General features: G+C 51.2%; 9 protein-coding genes across 9 annotated transcripts; 6 read left to right on the top strand and 3 right to left on the bottom strand.

Annotated features, from left to right (window-relative positions):
- Window positions 1-29: 29 nt before the first annotated feature.
- Window positions 30-1,673, top strand: faeB-2 (putative feruloyl esterase; the record flags this gene model as incomplete). The annotated part of the gene is made up of 2 exons (XM_056653679.1): window positions 30-375; window positions 430-1,673. 2 exons carry the CDS (start codon window positions 30-32, stop codon window positions 1,671-1,673), a joined length of 1,590 nt encoding a protein of 529 aa, XP_056514746.1.
- A 186-nt stretch (window positions 1,674-1,859) lies between these two features.
- NUU61_003096 (uncharacterized protein) lies at window positions 1,860-2,784 on the bottom strand (the record flags this gene model as incomplete). The annotated part of the gene is made up of 2 exons (XM_056653678.1): window positions 1,860-2,279; window positions 2,341-2,784. The coding sequence occupies 2 exons, from the start codon at window positions 2,782-2,784 to the stop codon at window positions 1,860-1,862; spliced, it is 864 nt and encodes a 287-aa protein (XP_056514745.1).
- A 246-nt stretch (window positions 2,785-3,030) lies between these two features.
- Window positions 3,031-4,135, bottom strand: NUU61_003095 (uncharacterized protein; the record flags this gene model as incomplete). Its single annotated transcript, XM_056653677.1, has 2 exons — window positions 3,031-3,286; window positions 3,372-4,135. 2 exons carry the CDS (start codon window positions 4,133-4,135, stop codon window positions 3,031-3,033), a joined length of 1,020 nt encoding a protein of 339 aa, XP_056514744.1.
- Window positions 4,136-7,209: 3,074 nt separating this feature from the next.
- NUU61_003094 (uncharacterized protein) lies at window positions 7,210-8,484 on the top strand (the record flags this gene model as incomplete). The annotated part of the gene is made up of 2 exons (XM_056653676.1): window positions 7,210-7,734; window positions 7,801-8,484. 2 exons carry the CDS (start codon window positions 7,210-7,212, stop codon window positions 8,482-8,484), a joined length of 1,209 nt encoding a protein of 402 aa, XP_056514743.1.
- Window positions 8,485-9,137: 653 nt separating this feature from the next.
- Window positions 9,138-10,607, top strand: NUU61_003093 (putative MFS monocarboxylate transporter; the record flags this gene model as incomplete). Its single annotated transcript, XM_056653675.1, has 3 exons — window positions 9,138-9,313; window positions 9,397-9,634; window positions 9,702-10,607. The coding sequence occupies 3 exons, from the start codon at window positions 9,138-9,140 to the stop codon at window positions 10,605-10,607; spliced, it is 1,320 nt and encodes a 439-aa protein (XP_056514742.1).
- Window positions 10,608-11,181: 574 nt separating this feature from the next.
- NUU61_003092 (glutathione S-transferase family protein) lies at window positions 11,182-11,886 on the top strand (the record flags this gene model as incomplete). Its single annotated transcript, XM_056653674.1, has 1 exon — window positions 11,182-11,886. One exon carries the CDS (start codon window positions 11,182-11,184, stop codon window positions 11,884-11,886), a length of 705 nt encoding a protein of 234 aa, XP_056514741.1.
- A 457-nt stretch (window positions 11,887-12,343) lies between these two features.
- Window positions 12,344-12,885, top strand: NUU61_003091 (FAD dependent oxidoreductase; the record flags this gene model as incomplete). Its single annotated transcript, XM_056653673.1, has 2 exons — window positions 12,344-12,535; window positions 12,652-12,885. 2 exons carry the CDS (start codon window positions 12,344-12,346, stop codon window positions 12,883-12,885), a joined length of 426 nt encoding a protein of 141 aa, XP_056514740.1.
- Window positions 12,886-13,119: 234 nt separating this feature from the next.
- gpi16 (GPI-anchored transamidase subunit GPI16) lies at window positions 13,120-15,029 on the bottom strand (the record flags this gene model as incomplete). The annotated part of the gene is made up of 3 exons (XM_056653672.1): window positions 13,120-14,150; window positions 14,272-14,597; window positions 14,662-15,029. 3 exons carry the CDS (start codon window positions 15,027-15,029, stop codon window positions 13,120-13,122), a joined length of 1,725 nt encoding a protein of 574 aa, XP_056514739.1.
- Window positions 15,030-15,374: 345 nt separating this feature from the next.
- Window positions 15,375-16,395, top strand: NUU61_003089 (LUC7 domain-containing protein; the record flags this gene model as incomplete). Its single annotated transcript, XM_056653671.1, has 3 exons — window positions 15,375-15,417; window positions 15,504-15,835; window positions 15,928-16,395. The coding sequence occupies 3 exons, from the start codon at window positions 15,375-15,377 to the stop codon at window positions 16,393-16,395; spliced, it is 843 nt and encodes a 280-aa protein (XP_056514738.1).
- Window positions 16,396-16,998: the final 603 nt, after the last annotated feature.

Genomic DNA, 16,998 nt, shown 5'->3' with positions numbered 1-16,998 from the left:
ACAATATCGCTGCCAATAACCACCCAGCCATGACTCGTTTGTACGCCCTTCCCCTGCTGGCTTTGGCCTCAATGGGTCTCGCCAGTCAGGATGCGTTTGAGTCCAAATGTACCTCGTTCGCCGAGAAGATCAACATCCCTAATGTCAAGGTCAATTTGGCCGAAGTGGTGAAGGGTGGCACCAACGTCTCGTTGGCCGACAATCCGTCCAGCTGCGCCCAGACCCAGGGCTCGACGCAAAGAGTCTCAGTAGACGTATGCCGCATCGCCATGGCCGTGTCCACTTCCGACAGCAGTAACATCACGCTCGAGGCCTGGTTCCCGCGCGAGTACAAGGGCCGCTTCCTCAGCACTGGCAACGGCGGTCTTTCTGGGTGTATGCATGCCTGTAATCAATTGGAGACTTGGTAAATTGCTGACGCAGAAACAGGTATCCAATACTACGACTTGGCCTATACCGCGCAATTAGGCTTCGCCACGGTCGGCGCCAACAATGGCCACAACGGCACCTCGGGCAAGCCTTTCTACCATCACCCGGAAGTGCTCAAGGACTTTGCCTATCGCTCCTTGCACACGGGAGTCGTGGTGGGCAAGCAACTCACCAAGAAGTTCTACGATGAGGGCTTCAACAAGAGCTATTATCTCGGCTGTTCAACCGGAGGTCGACAAGGGTGGAAATCCGTCCAGAAATACCCGAACGACTTTGACGGCGTGGTGGTAGGAGCGCCGGCAATCAACTTCATCAACTTGCTTTCATGGAGCGCACACTTCTACCCCATCACGGGGCCCCCGTCCTCCAAAACGTTCCTATCCACTGCAGATTGGAAAGTCGTTCATGAGGAGATCCTGCGACAGTGCGACTCTCTCGACGGTGCAAAGGACGGTATCATCGAAGACCCGGATTTATGCCGGCCAATCCTCGAGACTCTGATCTGCGCATCCCACGCCTCGAACACAACCAACTGTCTGTCCAGCGCACAGGTGCAAACCGCCCAGCAAGTCTTCTCCCCACTGTATGGCATCAACGGCACCTTGCTCTACCCGCGCATGCAGCCCGGCTCCGAGCTCCTCGCCGCACCCATCATGTACAGCGGTAAGCCGTTCGAATACAGCGACGACTGGTACAAGTACGTGGTGTACAACGATCCCTCCTGGACTGGCACCCATTGGACAGTCAAGGACGCGGCCGTGTCCCTAGCCCAGAACCCCTACAACATCCAGACGTGGGATAGTGACCTGTCCCAGTTCCAAAAGACCGGAGGCAAGGTGCTTCATTACCACGGCTTGCAGGACCAGCTGATCAGCTCTGAGGACTCGAAACTGTACTATTCGCGGGTCTCGGATACCATGAAGCTGCCGCCATCCAAGCTGGACGAGTTCTATCGCTTTTTCCCCATCAGTGGTATGGGCCACTGCGGTGATGGCGATGGCGCCAATGGGATTGGCCAGGGACTGAAGACTTACGGTGGCAAGGATGCACAGGACAATGTGCTGATGGCTATGGTAAAGTGGGTGGAAGAGGGCGTGGCCCCGGAGACTGTCCGTGGTGCCAAATTTGCGAATGGGGCTGGCTCCAAGGTGGAATACCACCGCAAGCACTGCCGCTACCCGCGACGCAATGTGTTTAAGGGCCCTGGGAAATCTACCGATGAGAATGCGTGGCATTGCGTCTAGGTTATGATGACTTGACTCGACTGTCAGGCATGGAGATAGCTCTTCTGTAGCGAAGGTTTATATCAAATTTGCATATTCGAAAATTTATTCAAGTCCCTTCTTGGTGTAGCCCTTGTTGAGGCGATAGGTAAGTCTCTTAAGTATCACATCCACAGAGCACGTATGAATCCCAAAACTATATCCTTTTCAAGAAATCTCTCCATCTTGACCAACTTCGAAATCAAATTCCCGAATGGCACTCCTCCATCCCTCCTCTGTACACTTAGGTGTCAATCCCAGCTCCCGATATGTCTCTCTAATCTGGGCCGTTAGTTGTTCACCAAGATTTGGCTTCCGAGCGGGCTTGGGCTCCGCATTTTCATTTTCATCCTCGTCCTCGTCCTCGTAGCACTGGCCGCTGGAGCTCGTGAAAACGACAATATCCGCGTCTAGCTTAAACCCGCCCAGTTTCTCGAGCCGGCGTATTTGCTTCTCCAATCCCGGAGCACGTCCCCACCAGATGATTTCTTTGCGGTTCGCGATGTCAAACATCACCTCGTCGTCAAGGAACAGCGCCTCGAAGAAGGTCTCCATGCGGAGACCATTCTGCGTCTTAGAAGAATCTCCCTGTGCAGCAGAGAGTGATTAATTTGACAGACTTTAAATCAAGGGCTATATCAGAACTGACCGGAATCTCAAAGTATATATACGTGTTCCACCAGCTAAAGGATGATTTCCAAACCGCCAGCTTATGAGTGGGGGGCTGCTGGACCAGCATATTTCGCCAGCTAGCCTCTGGTCGGAAATAAACTGCTCTTTTCTCGGGATGCTGAACTATATCGAGACCTTCGAAGCTGAATTCCTCTTCATCCTCGGAGTCGGTATTGATTGTATGGAAGAGCGATGGGAAGGCCGCCGCCAATAGCGGATTGTGGGCCTTTTCCGTGGAGACCCCCTCTACCGGGGTGAAAAAGAGCGCCTTTTGAATAGCCGAGGATTCTCTGATGAGGCTGGTCCACGTCCGGCACACTCGTTGCGCGGAGACTAGCAGCGTGCGCGGGTCCAGCGGGAGCAGAACGGACTCCAGCAACTCGGGAGTCGACCAGACCTGCTGTTGGGGCGAAGCGGCCATTTTTTTTTTTGTCGTGAGAAACAAAAATTTATGAAGAGGGAAACTGTCCATCTTCTTACAGAAACAATCACTTTAATCCCCTTGGCCCCCATGTCCCACGTGACATCATACGCATTGTTTTCCCTGCTCCATGTATATTGTTGTAAACTGTATGTAGAGTTGTACACTCCGCATAATCTCCTGTCTCTCAGGCCCTCTTTTGTACATCCTAAGCATACATCTTATATCCATAGCCAACAGCATTTTTCAAGAACCTCTCGGCAACTGAATCAAGCGGTGGCATTTTTCACTGAAGTAGATTCCAGCCAAAGGAAAGATGTACGAGTCCGAGTTGTCCTTCGACTTTTTCTCATCGCAGATTCCATCTTTCGTCTTATCCTTGGGATCAGGACATCTGACCGGCATCGATTCTTGCTTCTCATCCTTCTTCCATTGCCCCCGATTGTAAGTCCCCTTAGGAAGCTGCAGGTTCTGAACAATGCCATATGCGATATCCAACCCCCTATATTGTTGGGAGCATCGCTTCGTGTTAGCCAAATCAACCCCCGGAGCCTACGGCGGACACTTTTCTTTCGTTGCAAACTTACATCTTCCCCTTGGGCCCTCCACCGAAAACATAGCGGGTGTGGGTGCTTTCATGGCACAGCACTGAGGCGCGGGAGAAATGGGCCTGTTTGAGCGACATTTGACAGGACAACAATTCCTCCACCGTAGAGAAAGTGCCCCGATCCGTCACGTAAATGGAGTCGGGGTCGAAGAAGCGATTGCAAAAGGTAAGCGTCTTGTACCTGGGGTTCATATGGATTGGCGTCCGGGAACTTTTTTTGCACTTCTCGGACTGGACGCAAGTCAATCGCGGATGGTTGTCTGGGTCATGTCCACTCAGGAATTCCACGATGCGGTCATAGACGTTGCGGACATCGGTGCTAAAACCACTCTCGCTCCGCAGGCTTCTGGGGAAGAATAATCGGTAGTAATAGTTCACGCTGAGGCCGGCCTTGTTCCGTCCTGCCTTGGCCATGTCGATCGCAAATCGGATTTCTTCTTCGAGCAATTTCTTCTGGTCGTCGGTGCAGTCTCCACTGCTGGAAATGTAGTTGTACTTGACCTGGCTGGCGGGCGTGTCGGGGGTCGGCATCGTGCACTCATCCTTCTTGTCATCCTTATTTTCGTCCTTGCTTCCACTGCTGCTTCCACTGCTGCTTCCACTGCTGCTTCCACTACTGCTTCCACTGCTGCTTCCATCCGTGTTTATATCTCCTCGCTCAACGATATTCGAGCCCGAGACAATCAGCGCAAACAAAAGAAAAAGTAAAAAAGCCCACAGGCTTAGAGGGCGACGAACAGCCATAGTGACGGGTACGGAAGATCTTTCGGGCCACTGACCGGGGAAAACCCCACGTTAAGAGCGTTTAACATGCAGGGCTCGGGATTATATACACCCTATTCTATTAGTGTTGATCCCACCGAGGAGCGGGCCGCTAGTATTCCCTTAAGAATGGGGCGGTGATCCTTGTGAGCGTTGGAGGTTTTTTTTAGGGTCTTTAAAATACCCACCCAAGCCCGGCTTGACTGCTTCACTCAAAAGGCTCACTTGGTTATCGAGACGGATACAGACTGCCGTGTTTAGTTTAGATTATTTCCCATGGAAAGCGAAAAGAAACGATCGAAATGGCTCTTACATTTTTTGGTGGGGGGGGCCATATCTGACCCAATATCCACTTGAAACTAACACAACTTATGCAGGGGCTGTGGACTGGGAAAAGAATCGGATTGGGAATCGAAAAAGGCCGGGAGATTACAAAGGTAAGCATGCAAAAAAGAACATAAAAAAAACACACCAACCAACAATGAGCCCGAGCCGCAATCCATACCAAAAGAAGCGGGTTTTGTATGACAGATCGAGCGAAGATTGCTTGAATGATGGGGCAATCGAAATTCCATTGATTTTTCTCTTTCGTTCACTTATTTATTTTTTTAATTTAAAAAAAAAAAGCAACCTCATGAAGCGCTACAAGTATCGGCCCGTTGATCTCCAGATGCCCCATTCCGGGGGCCGCCCGAAGTGTTGGCTACGGCGTACCAGGGGTCCGATTCCCTTGGGCTGACGATCACAACAATTATCCTAACCAAGAAATACTGGGCATGAGTTAGGGTTATAAGCATGATTCCCTCTTCCTTCGATACAAGGTGACTACAGCTGGGACCACCATTACTCGAAACCTCAGACCACCATTAAGGTCACGTGTAGGCCAGTAACCGTTTTGGGACTAGTTCTAATAAGGGTCCCACCTCTCAGATTCTCCACTTAGCTTACCTTACCTTACTACCTCCCCCTATATTTCCAAGTCCACGAATACAGTGTTTTTACCTGTTTTTTTACCTCTCTAAACCTCCTCCCTAACTAGGAAGTATCTAGTTCCCTTTCCCCCGAATCCTCGATTAACAAGCGGTAGCAAGATAGCGAAAGTCAAGAAAAATATAAGTTAACTAGTTCTGAACTTATTCTTCTATTTCTTCCCTATTATCCTAGTCCCGATAAAGAAGGGAGTAGATAGTATTATACTCATACGCGAGCCATTAGTCGGGATTAGTCTGGGCGTCCATTGTTGAAAACTAGTTAGTAACGAGCTAGTAACTAGTTTTGGTAGGGTGTAAACAGATTTCAGTTTGTGTGACAAGATAACGATAGAGCTCGGTTAACCATTAGAATCTAATGGTGGTCTGACCTCCCAACACGTGACCAAAACGTGACTACACGTGACCTTTATGGTGGTCGGAGGTTTCGAGTAATGGTGGTCCGAGCTACCGTCTGGATAGAAGGTCCCCTTCATCTTTTTTTTATCTTATCTTATCTTTTTTTTTTCAGGTCTCACAGTGACAACCAACAGCCCTGGGTTAGTTAGAGGGATTGTTCTGGCTCCACCGAGAGGAAGGGTGGCGCTTTGTGTTTGCCTTATGCAAGGAGTCCACGGCGCCCGGGGCCAGTGAAAAATTTACCATTGTAACACATTACTTATATAGAATGATAATAAAATGTTTAGCACAAGAGGTCTAGTCCGGCCAGAATCGCATAGAAACCCGGGTTCCCAGACTTAGTGGAATTGAACTTTTGCTAAAATTGATATTCAATTATCTTAAATAGTAGCGTCCCGTAGCCTCGTACGTCACTTCTCAGCCTGGTTTTTTTTTTAAGGGTTGTTGATCTTTAGGAATCTTATTTCCAGAAACTGTGTTTCGATTTTAGCTTCACTCTTATTCTGATTTTGATACAGTTTTCTAGGACATCGATCCATGTTTCTAAGGTCAAGAGTATACGATGATTATTATAATAGGACTAGCTTTACTATCCATTTCTTTAAATAGTAATGCAGTCCCTGGGTTGATATAGATGTTCGCTCATAAAGACAATCTATAGTTAAAACTCGATTCTCCAGACCTTAAGAAATTATCTTAAACTAGGAGATAATGACTCTACCCTGTATTTTGCGGTATAATCGAATTTCTCAGCAATTAATGACTGCGTAGGCCATCACTATCTAGACAGCATTAAGGACGATCTATTTCAAGTAATATAGGAGTTTGTCTATCATAATGTCTAGTAGTTACTGGTAATTGAAGATCTAGTCTACAATGTATGTATATAATTTAAGATTGAATATATCACTACTCTTATTACGTAGAAGCTATTCCAATAAATAATAGAAATTCCTACTTCTACAGCACAAAAGGCATCTAGGCAGTGGGCATAAGAAGCATGAATCATATCACAACATCACCTTAAAAGAGCTCAAACCAAACTAAATTACATTATTACAAAAGCTATGTAGCCTGAATTATTTCTTTATATTATGATCATCATTATTACTATTTTCGTAGGAATCCATAAGCTGATGTGAGGTAATGTCAGCTATCGTGGTACCACAGGATTCCTTTCAATAATCATATGATCAAATTCTTACATGGAGAAAAGTGAGGCATTTTTCTACAGATGCTGTAATTCCTCTTATAGCCTTCTATTATAAGTCGTTTGTTAACTCTATCTTCTGATAGATGTAGCACCAACGTCATCTGGGCAGAAATGGGCGGCGCTGAATGGCAAAATATATCCTCCACCAGTTGGGCACACCGCCCTGGGGCTGTCCCGGCAGGATGAATCGCAAGCTTAGAGAAGTGGGTTTCGACTCGCGATTTTCATATCTACAATTTCTCCTACTTTTCTCCATAGTCTTTATTCAATTCCCCAGTTCCATGTTCTGTCAGTACTAAGCCAGGCGCAGGAGTTCAGCCCCCCCTCTGAAGGTCTCCGCACGGATCACCTTTTCTCGCCCCATCCAAGCTACCCCTCGGGGGCGCGTGGAGTCGCGTCAACCCAACGAGCTTTCCCATTGACTTGCCAGCCAAGCATTCTGGTATTGTGAAACCATGGCCGATCCAGTTCCTGAAATGGATGAGTTTGCGCAGACCCGAGGCGCTGATGACCTGTTCGACGATGAGATCATCCCCGTCCCCGCGGAGGAGCAGCAAGTACCGCAAGAGGTAATCGCACCGGAGCCAGAGCCTGTACCACAGAAGGAAGTGCTTGAGAAGACGGCTGTTGAGCAGCATATTCCGCGTGGGGAGACTCCGCAGCGGGGCCGTGGAGACCGAGGTCGAGGCCGGGGTCGAAACCGCGGACGAGGTGGTGGACGTGGTGAGCGGGATTCGCATGCCGCTGATCAGAAGCGCTCTGAGAGTACCGCGCGGAGCGGGACTCCGGCAAGTGTTAGTGAGCTCGACGCTGGGCGAGAGGCCGGAGCGGCTACACCTGAGAAACCTCAGGACGGTGCCAAGGAGAAGCCCGGCCAGGACGACAACGCTGCGGGCGAAATCTTGATTGCCAATGGTGCTGAGCCCCAACATGTTCCTGCCGTTCGTGGGGACCGCAGTGCTACTGGCGGTGTAAGAAAGGTAAGCCCAAGCTGAAGTTACCTTGGATGTGAGGTGAGATAGCATGCTAACTGATTTTCTTCTCAGCCGAAACTCACGGAGGAAGAGCTCTCCCAGCGTATCGCAGCCGCCAAAGAGAACGCTGCTAAGAAGGCTGCGGCCCACGCGCGGGCTGAGGCTGACCAGGCCTCATTTATGGAACGAGAAAAGGCGGCCGCTGTGAAGCGCCGCCAGGAACTTGCAAACCGGCGAGTTATGAACAATGAGCGCGAGCAGAATCGACAGCGAAAGCTCAACGCCTTGACGGGTCGGGAATGGGACTCCCAGAAGCGTGAAGAAGACTACAACCCACGCAGTCGTGGAAGCGAGTTCCGCCGGGGCATGCACGGCGCAGTTTCCGGACACACTCGACGGGACTTTGACGACGGCCGCTCAGACGAATATGCTGGCAGTCGCAGCCTGCGGGGTCGTGGACGCGGTCGAGGTGGCCGAGGCCGTCGCTCAACCCATAGCCCGCGAGGCGAACGATCGTCTTCCAATGACCCATCGAATAGAATTGACGTCAAACCCACTGCACCGGGGCTAAAGGATGAAAACGAATTTCCCGCTCTCCCCGAAGGACCCCGGAAGGCCGAAACGGCTGAGAGGAATGACAACCCCGAGAAGCCCGAGAAGACCACCTTGAACACGAAGGCGTTGCCTTCGCTGGACAATCTCGAGTCGTCTTTTTCTCCTGCTTCTGGTACCTGGGCCGACCAGGTTGAGGAATAGTTGCGAGATGTGTTGAAGATGGATTTCTTTTTACGCTTGTTGCTTGTGTTTATCTGTGATGACTTTCTTTTTTTTTCTTTTTTCTTTTTTTTTTTTTTTTTTTTTTTTGCATGGTTCACGACACGACAACACCGCTCTATTATTATTCGAATTTGATATCCCCGACCCTGAGATCAGGCTTGACTCAGGCGCAAAATCGTTAATACATCCTTGCCCAGTGGCATTTGTTATATGATGAACACACTCACCCTACGCTTTCAATATGTCTAATCCACGCTGGAAATGTCGATCATTGGCTCAGTCCTGCTAGTACAAGCATTTCGACAAATACCAGAAAGCTTGCAAACAAGAGCACCCAAGGCTACGAGGAAAAACAATATGAGGAATAGTCACGACTAACAGCACATCATTCTCGACCGTTATAAGCTATCGGAGACCCCCGAAAAACCAAGCTCATCACGATAGTCGGTAGAGCTCGGCTAAGCAGTGCCGGTCGAGCCGAATGAAGGCAGCTTTTTTGCGTGACTAATGGCAAACCCCAGATGCTCCCCGCTGTGGAGACTTGGGGTAAGCTCCTTTCTCCCAGAGGTGCTATATAAAACTGCCAGGCGTGTCTGGGTTGGTATCTCCGTCATGGCCAGGATCTTGTGGCAATGGGCATGCAGACAGAAGAAAAACCTCCGAACAATGACCCAATAACAGCCTCGTCAGCAGCCAAATCCGCCGAGACGCCCGACGCCATCCATAAATCGCGGCTTAATGGTGGCCTGCACGCTTGGCTGAGTGTGCTGGCGTGCTTCTGTGTCTTTGTCAATTCCTGGTGCGCAATGTCCTACATGTGCCTGTCACGATGGCTCTTCTTTTGGGGTTTCTTTTTGGAGACTCGTTCCAAACTGACATCACTTGTAATAGGGGCTTGTTGACCACCTATGGCGCCTTCCAGGAATACTACCAGACCGTGCTGCTGCCAGGGGAGTCGCCGTCAGCCATCTCCTGGATCGGCAGCATCCAGGCGACTTTGATCCCGATGGTCGGGCTGGTGACGGGCCCACTGGTAGACTCGGGGTATCTGCGCCCGCTGATTCTGTCTGGCAGTTTCTTGATCGTCTTTGGGATGATGATGACGAGTCTGGCGACGGAGTACTATCAGGTGTGATTGATCACCCATGACGAATTGACATGATTACTTCTTTGGCTTTCCGCTAACCCGAAGTCAGGTGCTACTGGCGCAGGGCTTCTGTGTCGGCATGGGCGGTGGCATCTCGTACATCCCCGCGCTGGTGGTCGTCTCCATACACTTCACGACCAAGCGGCCCATCGCCATCGGCTGCGCTTCGATCGGCTCGAGTGTGGGGGCCGTCATCTTCCCGGTGATGTTCCGCCAGCTGCAGCCAAAGATCGGATTCCCTTGGGCGGTGCGCTGTATCGGGTTTATCAGCTTGTTTCTTTCACTCGTCGCATGCGCGATTCTGTGTCGGCGGCCAGGCCACAAGACTCGTGCCCGCAGCCTGATCGACTGGAAGGCCTTCCGCGAGCCCGCGTTCATGCTCTTCTCGATGTCGCTCACATGCGTCATGCTGGCATACTACGTCCCCATCTTCTATGTTGCCTCGTACGCGCGTACCATTGTGCAGACCACCACGAGCTTGGGCTTTTACATGGTAGCCATTGTCAATGGCTCCTCGGTCGTCGGTCGCGTCGTGCCCTATCTGCTTGTCGCCTATGTCAAACCCATCGCCATCTTGATCTTTTGCGTCACGGCCTCGGCTATTGCCATGTTCACTTGGATCGCCGCCACCAGCACCCCCGGCTTTATTGTTTGGGCGTGCTATTGGGGAATCCTGAGCGGCGTGCTAGTCACGGCTCCGACTTCGATTGTTGCGCATCCGGCATTCTGTCCTGATTCGAACTATATGGGAACTCGGCTGGGCATGATGTGGGGGATTTCGTCGTTCGGGGCTTTGGCCGGCACACCTATAGCTGGCGCGTTAGTGGATTTGGACCAAGCTTACTTTTTACGCGCCCAGGTCTTTTCTGGGTGTATGATGGTCGGGGCTATGCTGTTGCAGCTTTGGCCGACGTTTGTGGTGTTTCGCTATGATCGCAGCCACCCTCGTAGATAGTGTGTAGTGAATAGGTTTTTTGGATTGGGTGCTTCTTCTCGTTGAATACATTTGGTGCATCCGTTTTCTGTATATGTCAACTCGTTGGAGTTATGGTGCTCCTACTACGGGGGTTATACATTCCAACCATATCGGACAAGTCAACCAAGTAACCGACTTCATAACCACGAGGATTCATCCGGTTGCTGCTATTTACGGCAGGCTGGGGCCACTCGATGTCTGCCGCTGAGAATGGTCCAACAGCGGTTATTTCAACCGGAGCTTCTGTGGCTTTCAACGCCCGGTTGTTTAGTCTCATGCCTCCTTGAGCATAGCGCAGCGTAGTTCTCGGATGTCTCGCTCGTTTCGATCCTACCGGCCCCAACTGTCGGCCCCAAGTACCTAAAGGTTCTCACGACAAGTTAAATTTTGCGAATTTATCGAGCCGGATAGACTGTTCCACAGTGGGTCGATCGACCAGGTGATGTAACCCGCTGGACCTCGGAGATCGCGAGAAAATAAAAGGGCGAGGCAGTCACCACCGTCGTCTCTCAAGCCCCTTTGCATTTTTACACATTAAAAAGCTACATACATCATGGCTCCCTCCACGTTGACCATCCACCACCTCCAACGCAGCCAATCCGAGCGCATCCTATGGCTGCTGGAAGAGCTCTCCATTCCCTACAACCTAGAGCTCTACCAACGCAGCCCACTACTTGCCCCAACCTCCCTCAAGAAATTAACACCGCAAGGCTCCGCGCCCGTCCTCGCAGAAGGCGACCTCCTCCTCTCCGAATCAATGGCCATCGCAACCTACATCCTAACCAAGCACGCACCGCCCTCATCCAACAACAACAACAACAACACCCTGACCATACCACCCGAAGACCCGGGCTACGCAACCTATCTCTACTGGCTGTACTTCATCCTGACCTCGCTGCAGCCCGCCGGCAGCACCTGCATGTTCGTGTACTTCGACCCGAACATCGCCAACGACGCGCCCGGCCGCAGCTTCCCGCGCCAGCGCTTCCAGAAGCAGGTCACCCTCGTCGAGCAACGGCTGGCCGAGGCCCCATTTTTGGCGGGTGATCGCTTCACCCTTGTTGATGTTATGGCTCTCTGGTGCTTTACTACTCAGCGCACGTTCTTGCCCTGGAGCTTGGCGCCGTATCCTAATATCCAGGCCTACGTGGGCCGTTTGACGGATCGCCCGGCTTATAAGCGGGCTATGGATAAGGGGGACCATGGGCTGCCGATTTTGAATGGGGTGGAACCTGGTGAGAAGAAGGCTGTGTTTTGATTTGGTGGTTTATATACTAGGTATGCCCGGGGCTGGGTTTCTGATTCTCTACTTAGATTTGATGTCATTGCAGTATCCATATGAAGGAGATATACCTCACTCAGTCATATATTTATATACTCCGCTAATACTGAACCGTGAATGATCTAAAACCCTAACTGCCCACTTCCTAATTAGGAACGATTCTTTCATGATGACTTCATCTTGGTGGCTAACTGAGTAGAATGGGTGATAACCAAGTATCAACGCCGGTTTTGCTATCTAAATAAATTGCCACTTTCTGTCATCTGGGGACGATTCTCTTTTGAATGTCAGTCAGTGTTCTTGAAAATCGCCAGGGTTAAATTACATTTCGCTCCGTGCATACCAACGTTTATATATTCATCTGCGAAACCTTCGGAATCCGTGACCCTCTTAGAGCCTACTGAGTAATCCACAGCAGCTACCGAATATCATCATGGGCCAGTCAAGCACCGAAGGCACCACCAGCAGCATCAACCACCCGACGGCAGCCGTCTACGGCGGCGCCAGCGCGCACCCCACGGCCGCAAACAACGTCGGCGGCGGCGCAGGTTGGGGCGACCGGAGCCCGCACAAAGGTGGACGTGACGGTCATGGCCAGATCAACGAGGGATTGGGACATATAACTGTACGTTGAAACGGAATGGTCCCTACGAGCACACCTACAGATACACTCACACGAGCACAATCTATCCGAAATCCCACGCTAACAACTCGCAAATCTTCTCTTTCATATACTTACAGGCACACAACGCACGCTCGACAGCGGGCGAGTTCCTCGGCTTGCAAGACCAAAAGACCCGCGCGGAAAACAAGTTCCTGAGCCGGGCGGACTTGGCCGCTGCGAATGTCAAGCCCATGACTGAGAGCGGCGAGCCGACGTGTGCGTCCGAGGATCATACCTTCATGGGCCATTGGCCGGGTGGATCGAATACGTTGCCTGGGTGGGATACGGTGAAGAATGTGTTTGACGGGTGAGTTAGCTTGCTGTGTTTTCTTTTTTCTTTTTTCTTGCTTTCCCCCTTGAGCAATGTCCTGACGAGAGAGTTCAGCATGAGTGGACAGGGTAGATAAAAGGCGATATAAGAAGAGTGGAGGATACGATGTTGTTGGAGACTTCTGATGCGCAAGGGTATATATTCAATTGTGAAACTCAGTAGAGAAGTACAGAAAAGTACTGGGTAACAATGCATTCAACAAGCCTATAGCAGATCACTCTACCTTCGTACCCTTCCCTTTAAATCTATCTCGCAGAGCCACCACCTTGCCCAACAACCGACCCTTGAGAGTCTGGGCGCCCAGAGCAGCGGCTTCGTCCAAAGAAACCACCCGCCGGACCATAATATTGAAGATGGTGCCAAAGGCCAGGGCAATCACCGTGCTAGTGAGGATAATCACGTTGTAGGGCATGCTGAAATCCGGGGTCGGCAGCGGCAAGAGAAGGCTAGTCGAGCGCAAGTAGAGCGGAGCGCGTTGCGCAGGGTCCAAGATCCGGATGACAGCGGGTGCAACATTAAAGCCGCGATTGGCATCTGGTGGATACTCGGTGTACCGCAGAATGGCTTTCTCAAAGTCGTAGGTCAGGGTAACTGTCGATGCGGCGGGCACAGACAGCGCCAGCTCCAGCTGCGTGCCGCGCTCACGGTCGATGGCAGGTCGATAGAAGGTTTCTTTGATGATCTCCGAGGCAGCGACCTCCCGCCGCATGCCGTCGCGGCCGGTGATTGTAGCTCGCAGAGTGTGGATATACGGCCGCAGGAACCAAGGTAGGGTCTCGAAGTAGATGAAGTCAACGGCGCTGGCATTGGATGGGTTGCCAAAGATGATGCGCATGCCGCCACGCTCTTGGCCGTGGCCAACGATCGTCCGCTCGGCATGCAAAATAGGCTCATCGAGCGGGACTTGAGTGTGGACTGGCTGTTCTGGGATCAGGAGATCAAAGGGCTGTGATGGCGCCAGGTTGTAGCACCGCGTAAATCCATCACCCTTCTTGGTCTCAATAGCCCCTTCGGCAGCGAGAACACCACGTTCGTGGGGGGTACGAAGGCAAACGGTCGGCTCGCTAGCGCCATCCGAGCCAGCCAAAGGGCAGACACCGTTTATTGTGCGCCCAAAAATTTCATTCAGACTCCATGCCGTTTCGGTTGTTTTCTCGAGTGGATAACAGGTCTCCTCCGAATTGTATGGCTTAGAAGTATCGCAGACAAGATCTTCGTTGCGAACAGGCCTCGGAATCATATTAGCTAGAGATAGTTAGTAATCTGGCCGAAAAGAATAGTGGTGGGAGATAGCATACAGCGTGGCCGCTTGGACCGTTCGATATCCAAGACCATGTCTACGGTCTGTTCGATTTGGACCACACACTCTCCTTCCGGGGGCACACCGGCCGCACATCCACAGACATGCTCTGCCAAGAAGCATCAAACAGTTTATGTCCATCGAAAAGGGTCGAAATTCCCGCCTTGCCCTTACAGGGGAGAAGCTTCAAAAACGGCGTCAGGTTCTCTGTGCAAACCACTTCGCCTGGGAGCGTTCCATGAAGAAAGTGGAGCTGGCTGGCCGCGGTATGATCCCCGGCCGGCTCAAAAGACACGACCGGTCGAGTCGTCCGGGTTGAGTCGACGAAGTTCAACGAGGCGCAGAAGAGTCCAGAAAGGGACTGTGTAAGAGAAACCCATTTGGAGAATGCCCTGGATCCGTTAAAATTTGGTGTTTCTTGCCATCACCCAGCAGACTTGAAGTGAGATAACATACTCTTCGTCTCCTGGCGCGTCAATCCACGCCCAAAGCTCGACGCCAGTACCCCCCTCCTTTCCGCCGTTCCATGGCCGAGGGCCCCAGCTTTGAGCATCCCATCGCCCCGTGGTAAATCGTAAATGAAGCTCTCTTGTGTGGGCGTGCTGGATAATCTGGCCCAATGCACGTGGGAAATATCGGAAATGCTGATGCTCGAACGACTGTTGAGAGGTGTTGCCCCGGAAATTAAACGAGGCTAACAGGGAGGACTGAGGGAGCGGCTGGAGGAAGAGCTGTTCATGATAGTCGGATGCCAAGACAGGGGAGCTCCATAGCGTCAGAGCGAGCGCGAGGAGAGGAAGAGTGAGGAGTGAAAGGACCGTCATCACTTCATGCCGGAGCTCGGTCTTCGCTTCCTCAAGTCCATGCGATATAGTCAGGCCAATTGACAGGGGCGGAAGATTGGGGCTCAGAGAATGGAGTCCGTGTTCACGCTAGGACTCCGGACAGCCCTTTTTAAATCCCCGAGTCAAGAACTGGCAGCATCCGAGGGAGAACAAGCAAGATAGACCCCCCGGAGTGGCTGCACCTCTGTTGGCGGCTCCTGCTCACCGCCTTCCCTAGCGCCAGAAGCATCAAAAACGCAAGACTTCGTTCGGTTCGTCAAGACCAATCTCGACAGCTTTCTTTAATTTTCTTTCCTTCCACGGACTGGTGCACTGGTATTCATCATGGCTGCAGAACAGAGGAAACTGCTGGAGCAGCTTATGGGAGGTATGTCTTTCGTTCCCCGGGACTACCAGGATCGAATCTCTTCTCCCACCTTCGCCGAACGAAGCTAACCGTGTATGTGTTTAAAGCCGACCAGCTCATTGGTACTGGCGCTCAAGGTCGCAATACCCAACTCTCCATCACCGACGCAAAAGTCTGCCGCTCCTACCTGGCCGGGACCTGCCCACATGATCTCTTCACCAACACCAAGCAAGACCTGGGACCCTGCCCCAAGGTACACAGTGAGGGCCTGAAGACCGAATACGAGACTGCATCCTCGGGTGAAAAGGCGAAATGGGGCTTCGAATTCGACTACATGCGCGACATGCAGAAGTATATTGATGACTGTGACCGCCGAATCGACACGGCGCAGCGCCGACTGGAAAAGACGCCGGATGAGATTCGGCAGACGAACAACCTGGTAGGTTTGCCTGTCCTTCCCTCTCACACCCCCTGGCCTGGTCAGGTCTTTGGAATCGGTGCGCAATGAGCCTGTCTAACCCTCAAAAACAGCTCAAACAAATCGCCGATCTTGCCAACACGATCAACACCGGTCTTCTGGAAATCTCCGTCCTTGGCGAGACAGGCTCTGTCGGAATGGCCATGACCGAGATGCACAAAGTGCGCACAGCAAAGCAACAGAAGGAGACGTACGAGCGGGACCTCAAGAACCTGCAGGATACCTCGGGCCCCTCTGGTCACCAGAAACTGCAGGTTTGCGACGTCTGTGGCGCCTACCTCAGTCGACTCGACAACGACCGACGACTGGCGGATCACTTTTTCGGAAAAATGCACATGGGATATTCGGACATGCGCAAAACCTTCAAGAAACTGAGCACAGAGCTAAAGGGCCGGCCCCCGCCGGTGCGACACCATGAAGAAGACGACAACCCTTATACCAACGGTGGTCGGTCTGGTGGTGGACGTGGTCCCCGGTATGGTGGTGGCAGCGGTGGATATCGGAGACGGGGACGATGGTGAATCGCGCCATTTCTCTTTCAATCTCCTTGATGTCTCTGTTTCTGGTCCTTTGCATAGCGCAGGCGTTTTTTATTTTTATTTTTATTTTTATTTTTATTTTTTTGATTAAGCTGATTGAATCGAGGATTTGGGGGTGGTTTTCAACTGCGCGCTAGAATATATCCTTGTTTTTTTTTTTTTTTTTTTTTTGATATTCTTGTTGTATATCGTGCTACAAAAGTAAGACGTGGAAGCTACATACAACCTGGTTTTTCTGAGATTGGCCTACATATTCTATCCTCCGCTGCCTGCTTGATACTTTCTAAGACGGCGTATGTCGAAGCAAAACTCGATGGAAACTAATTTGAATTGCAACTGAACACCTACTGGGAAGAATAATTCGTGGCCGGAAGGAGTTTGTCCTATGGCTTCGAAAGACAAAACTGAAAGGCAAGACGAGCACAGACTCATTTTTAGGGCGAAGAAGATACAAGACATTCATTTGACCCTTTGGTATCCCACATCCATGAAAACCTTCTCCTCGAGCGTAACATCCAGAACACCAGACCGCAGTTGCAGTCTCACAAAACGAAAGGAGCACAATGGAAAGAAAAATCACAACTA

The sequence above is a fragment of the Penicillium alfredii genome, assembly GCF_028826965.1.
Source record: "Penicillium alfredii strain IBT 34128 chromosome Unknown utg000004l_segment0_segment0, whole genome shotgun sequence".
NCBI classification, from domain to species: domain Eukaryota; kingdom Fungi; phylum Ascomycota; class Eurotiomycetes; order Eurotiales; family Aspergillaceae; genus Penicillium; species Penicillium alfredii.
This window is presented reverse-complemented; position numbering and strand designations above follow the sequence as displayed.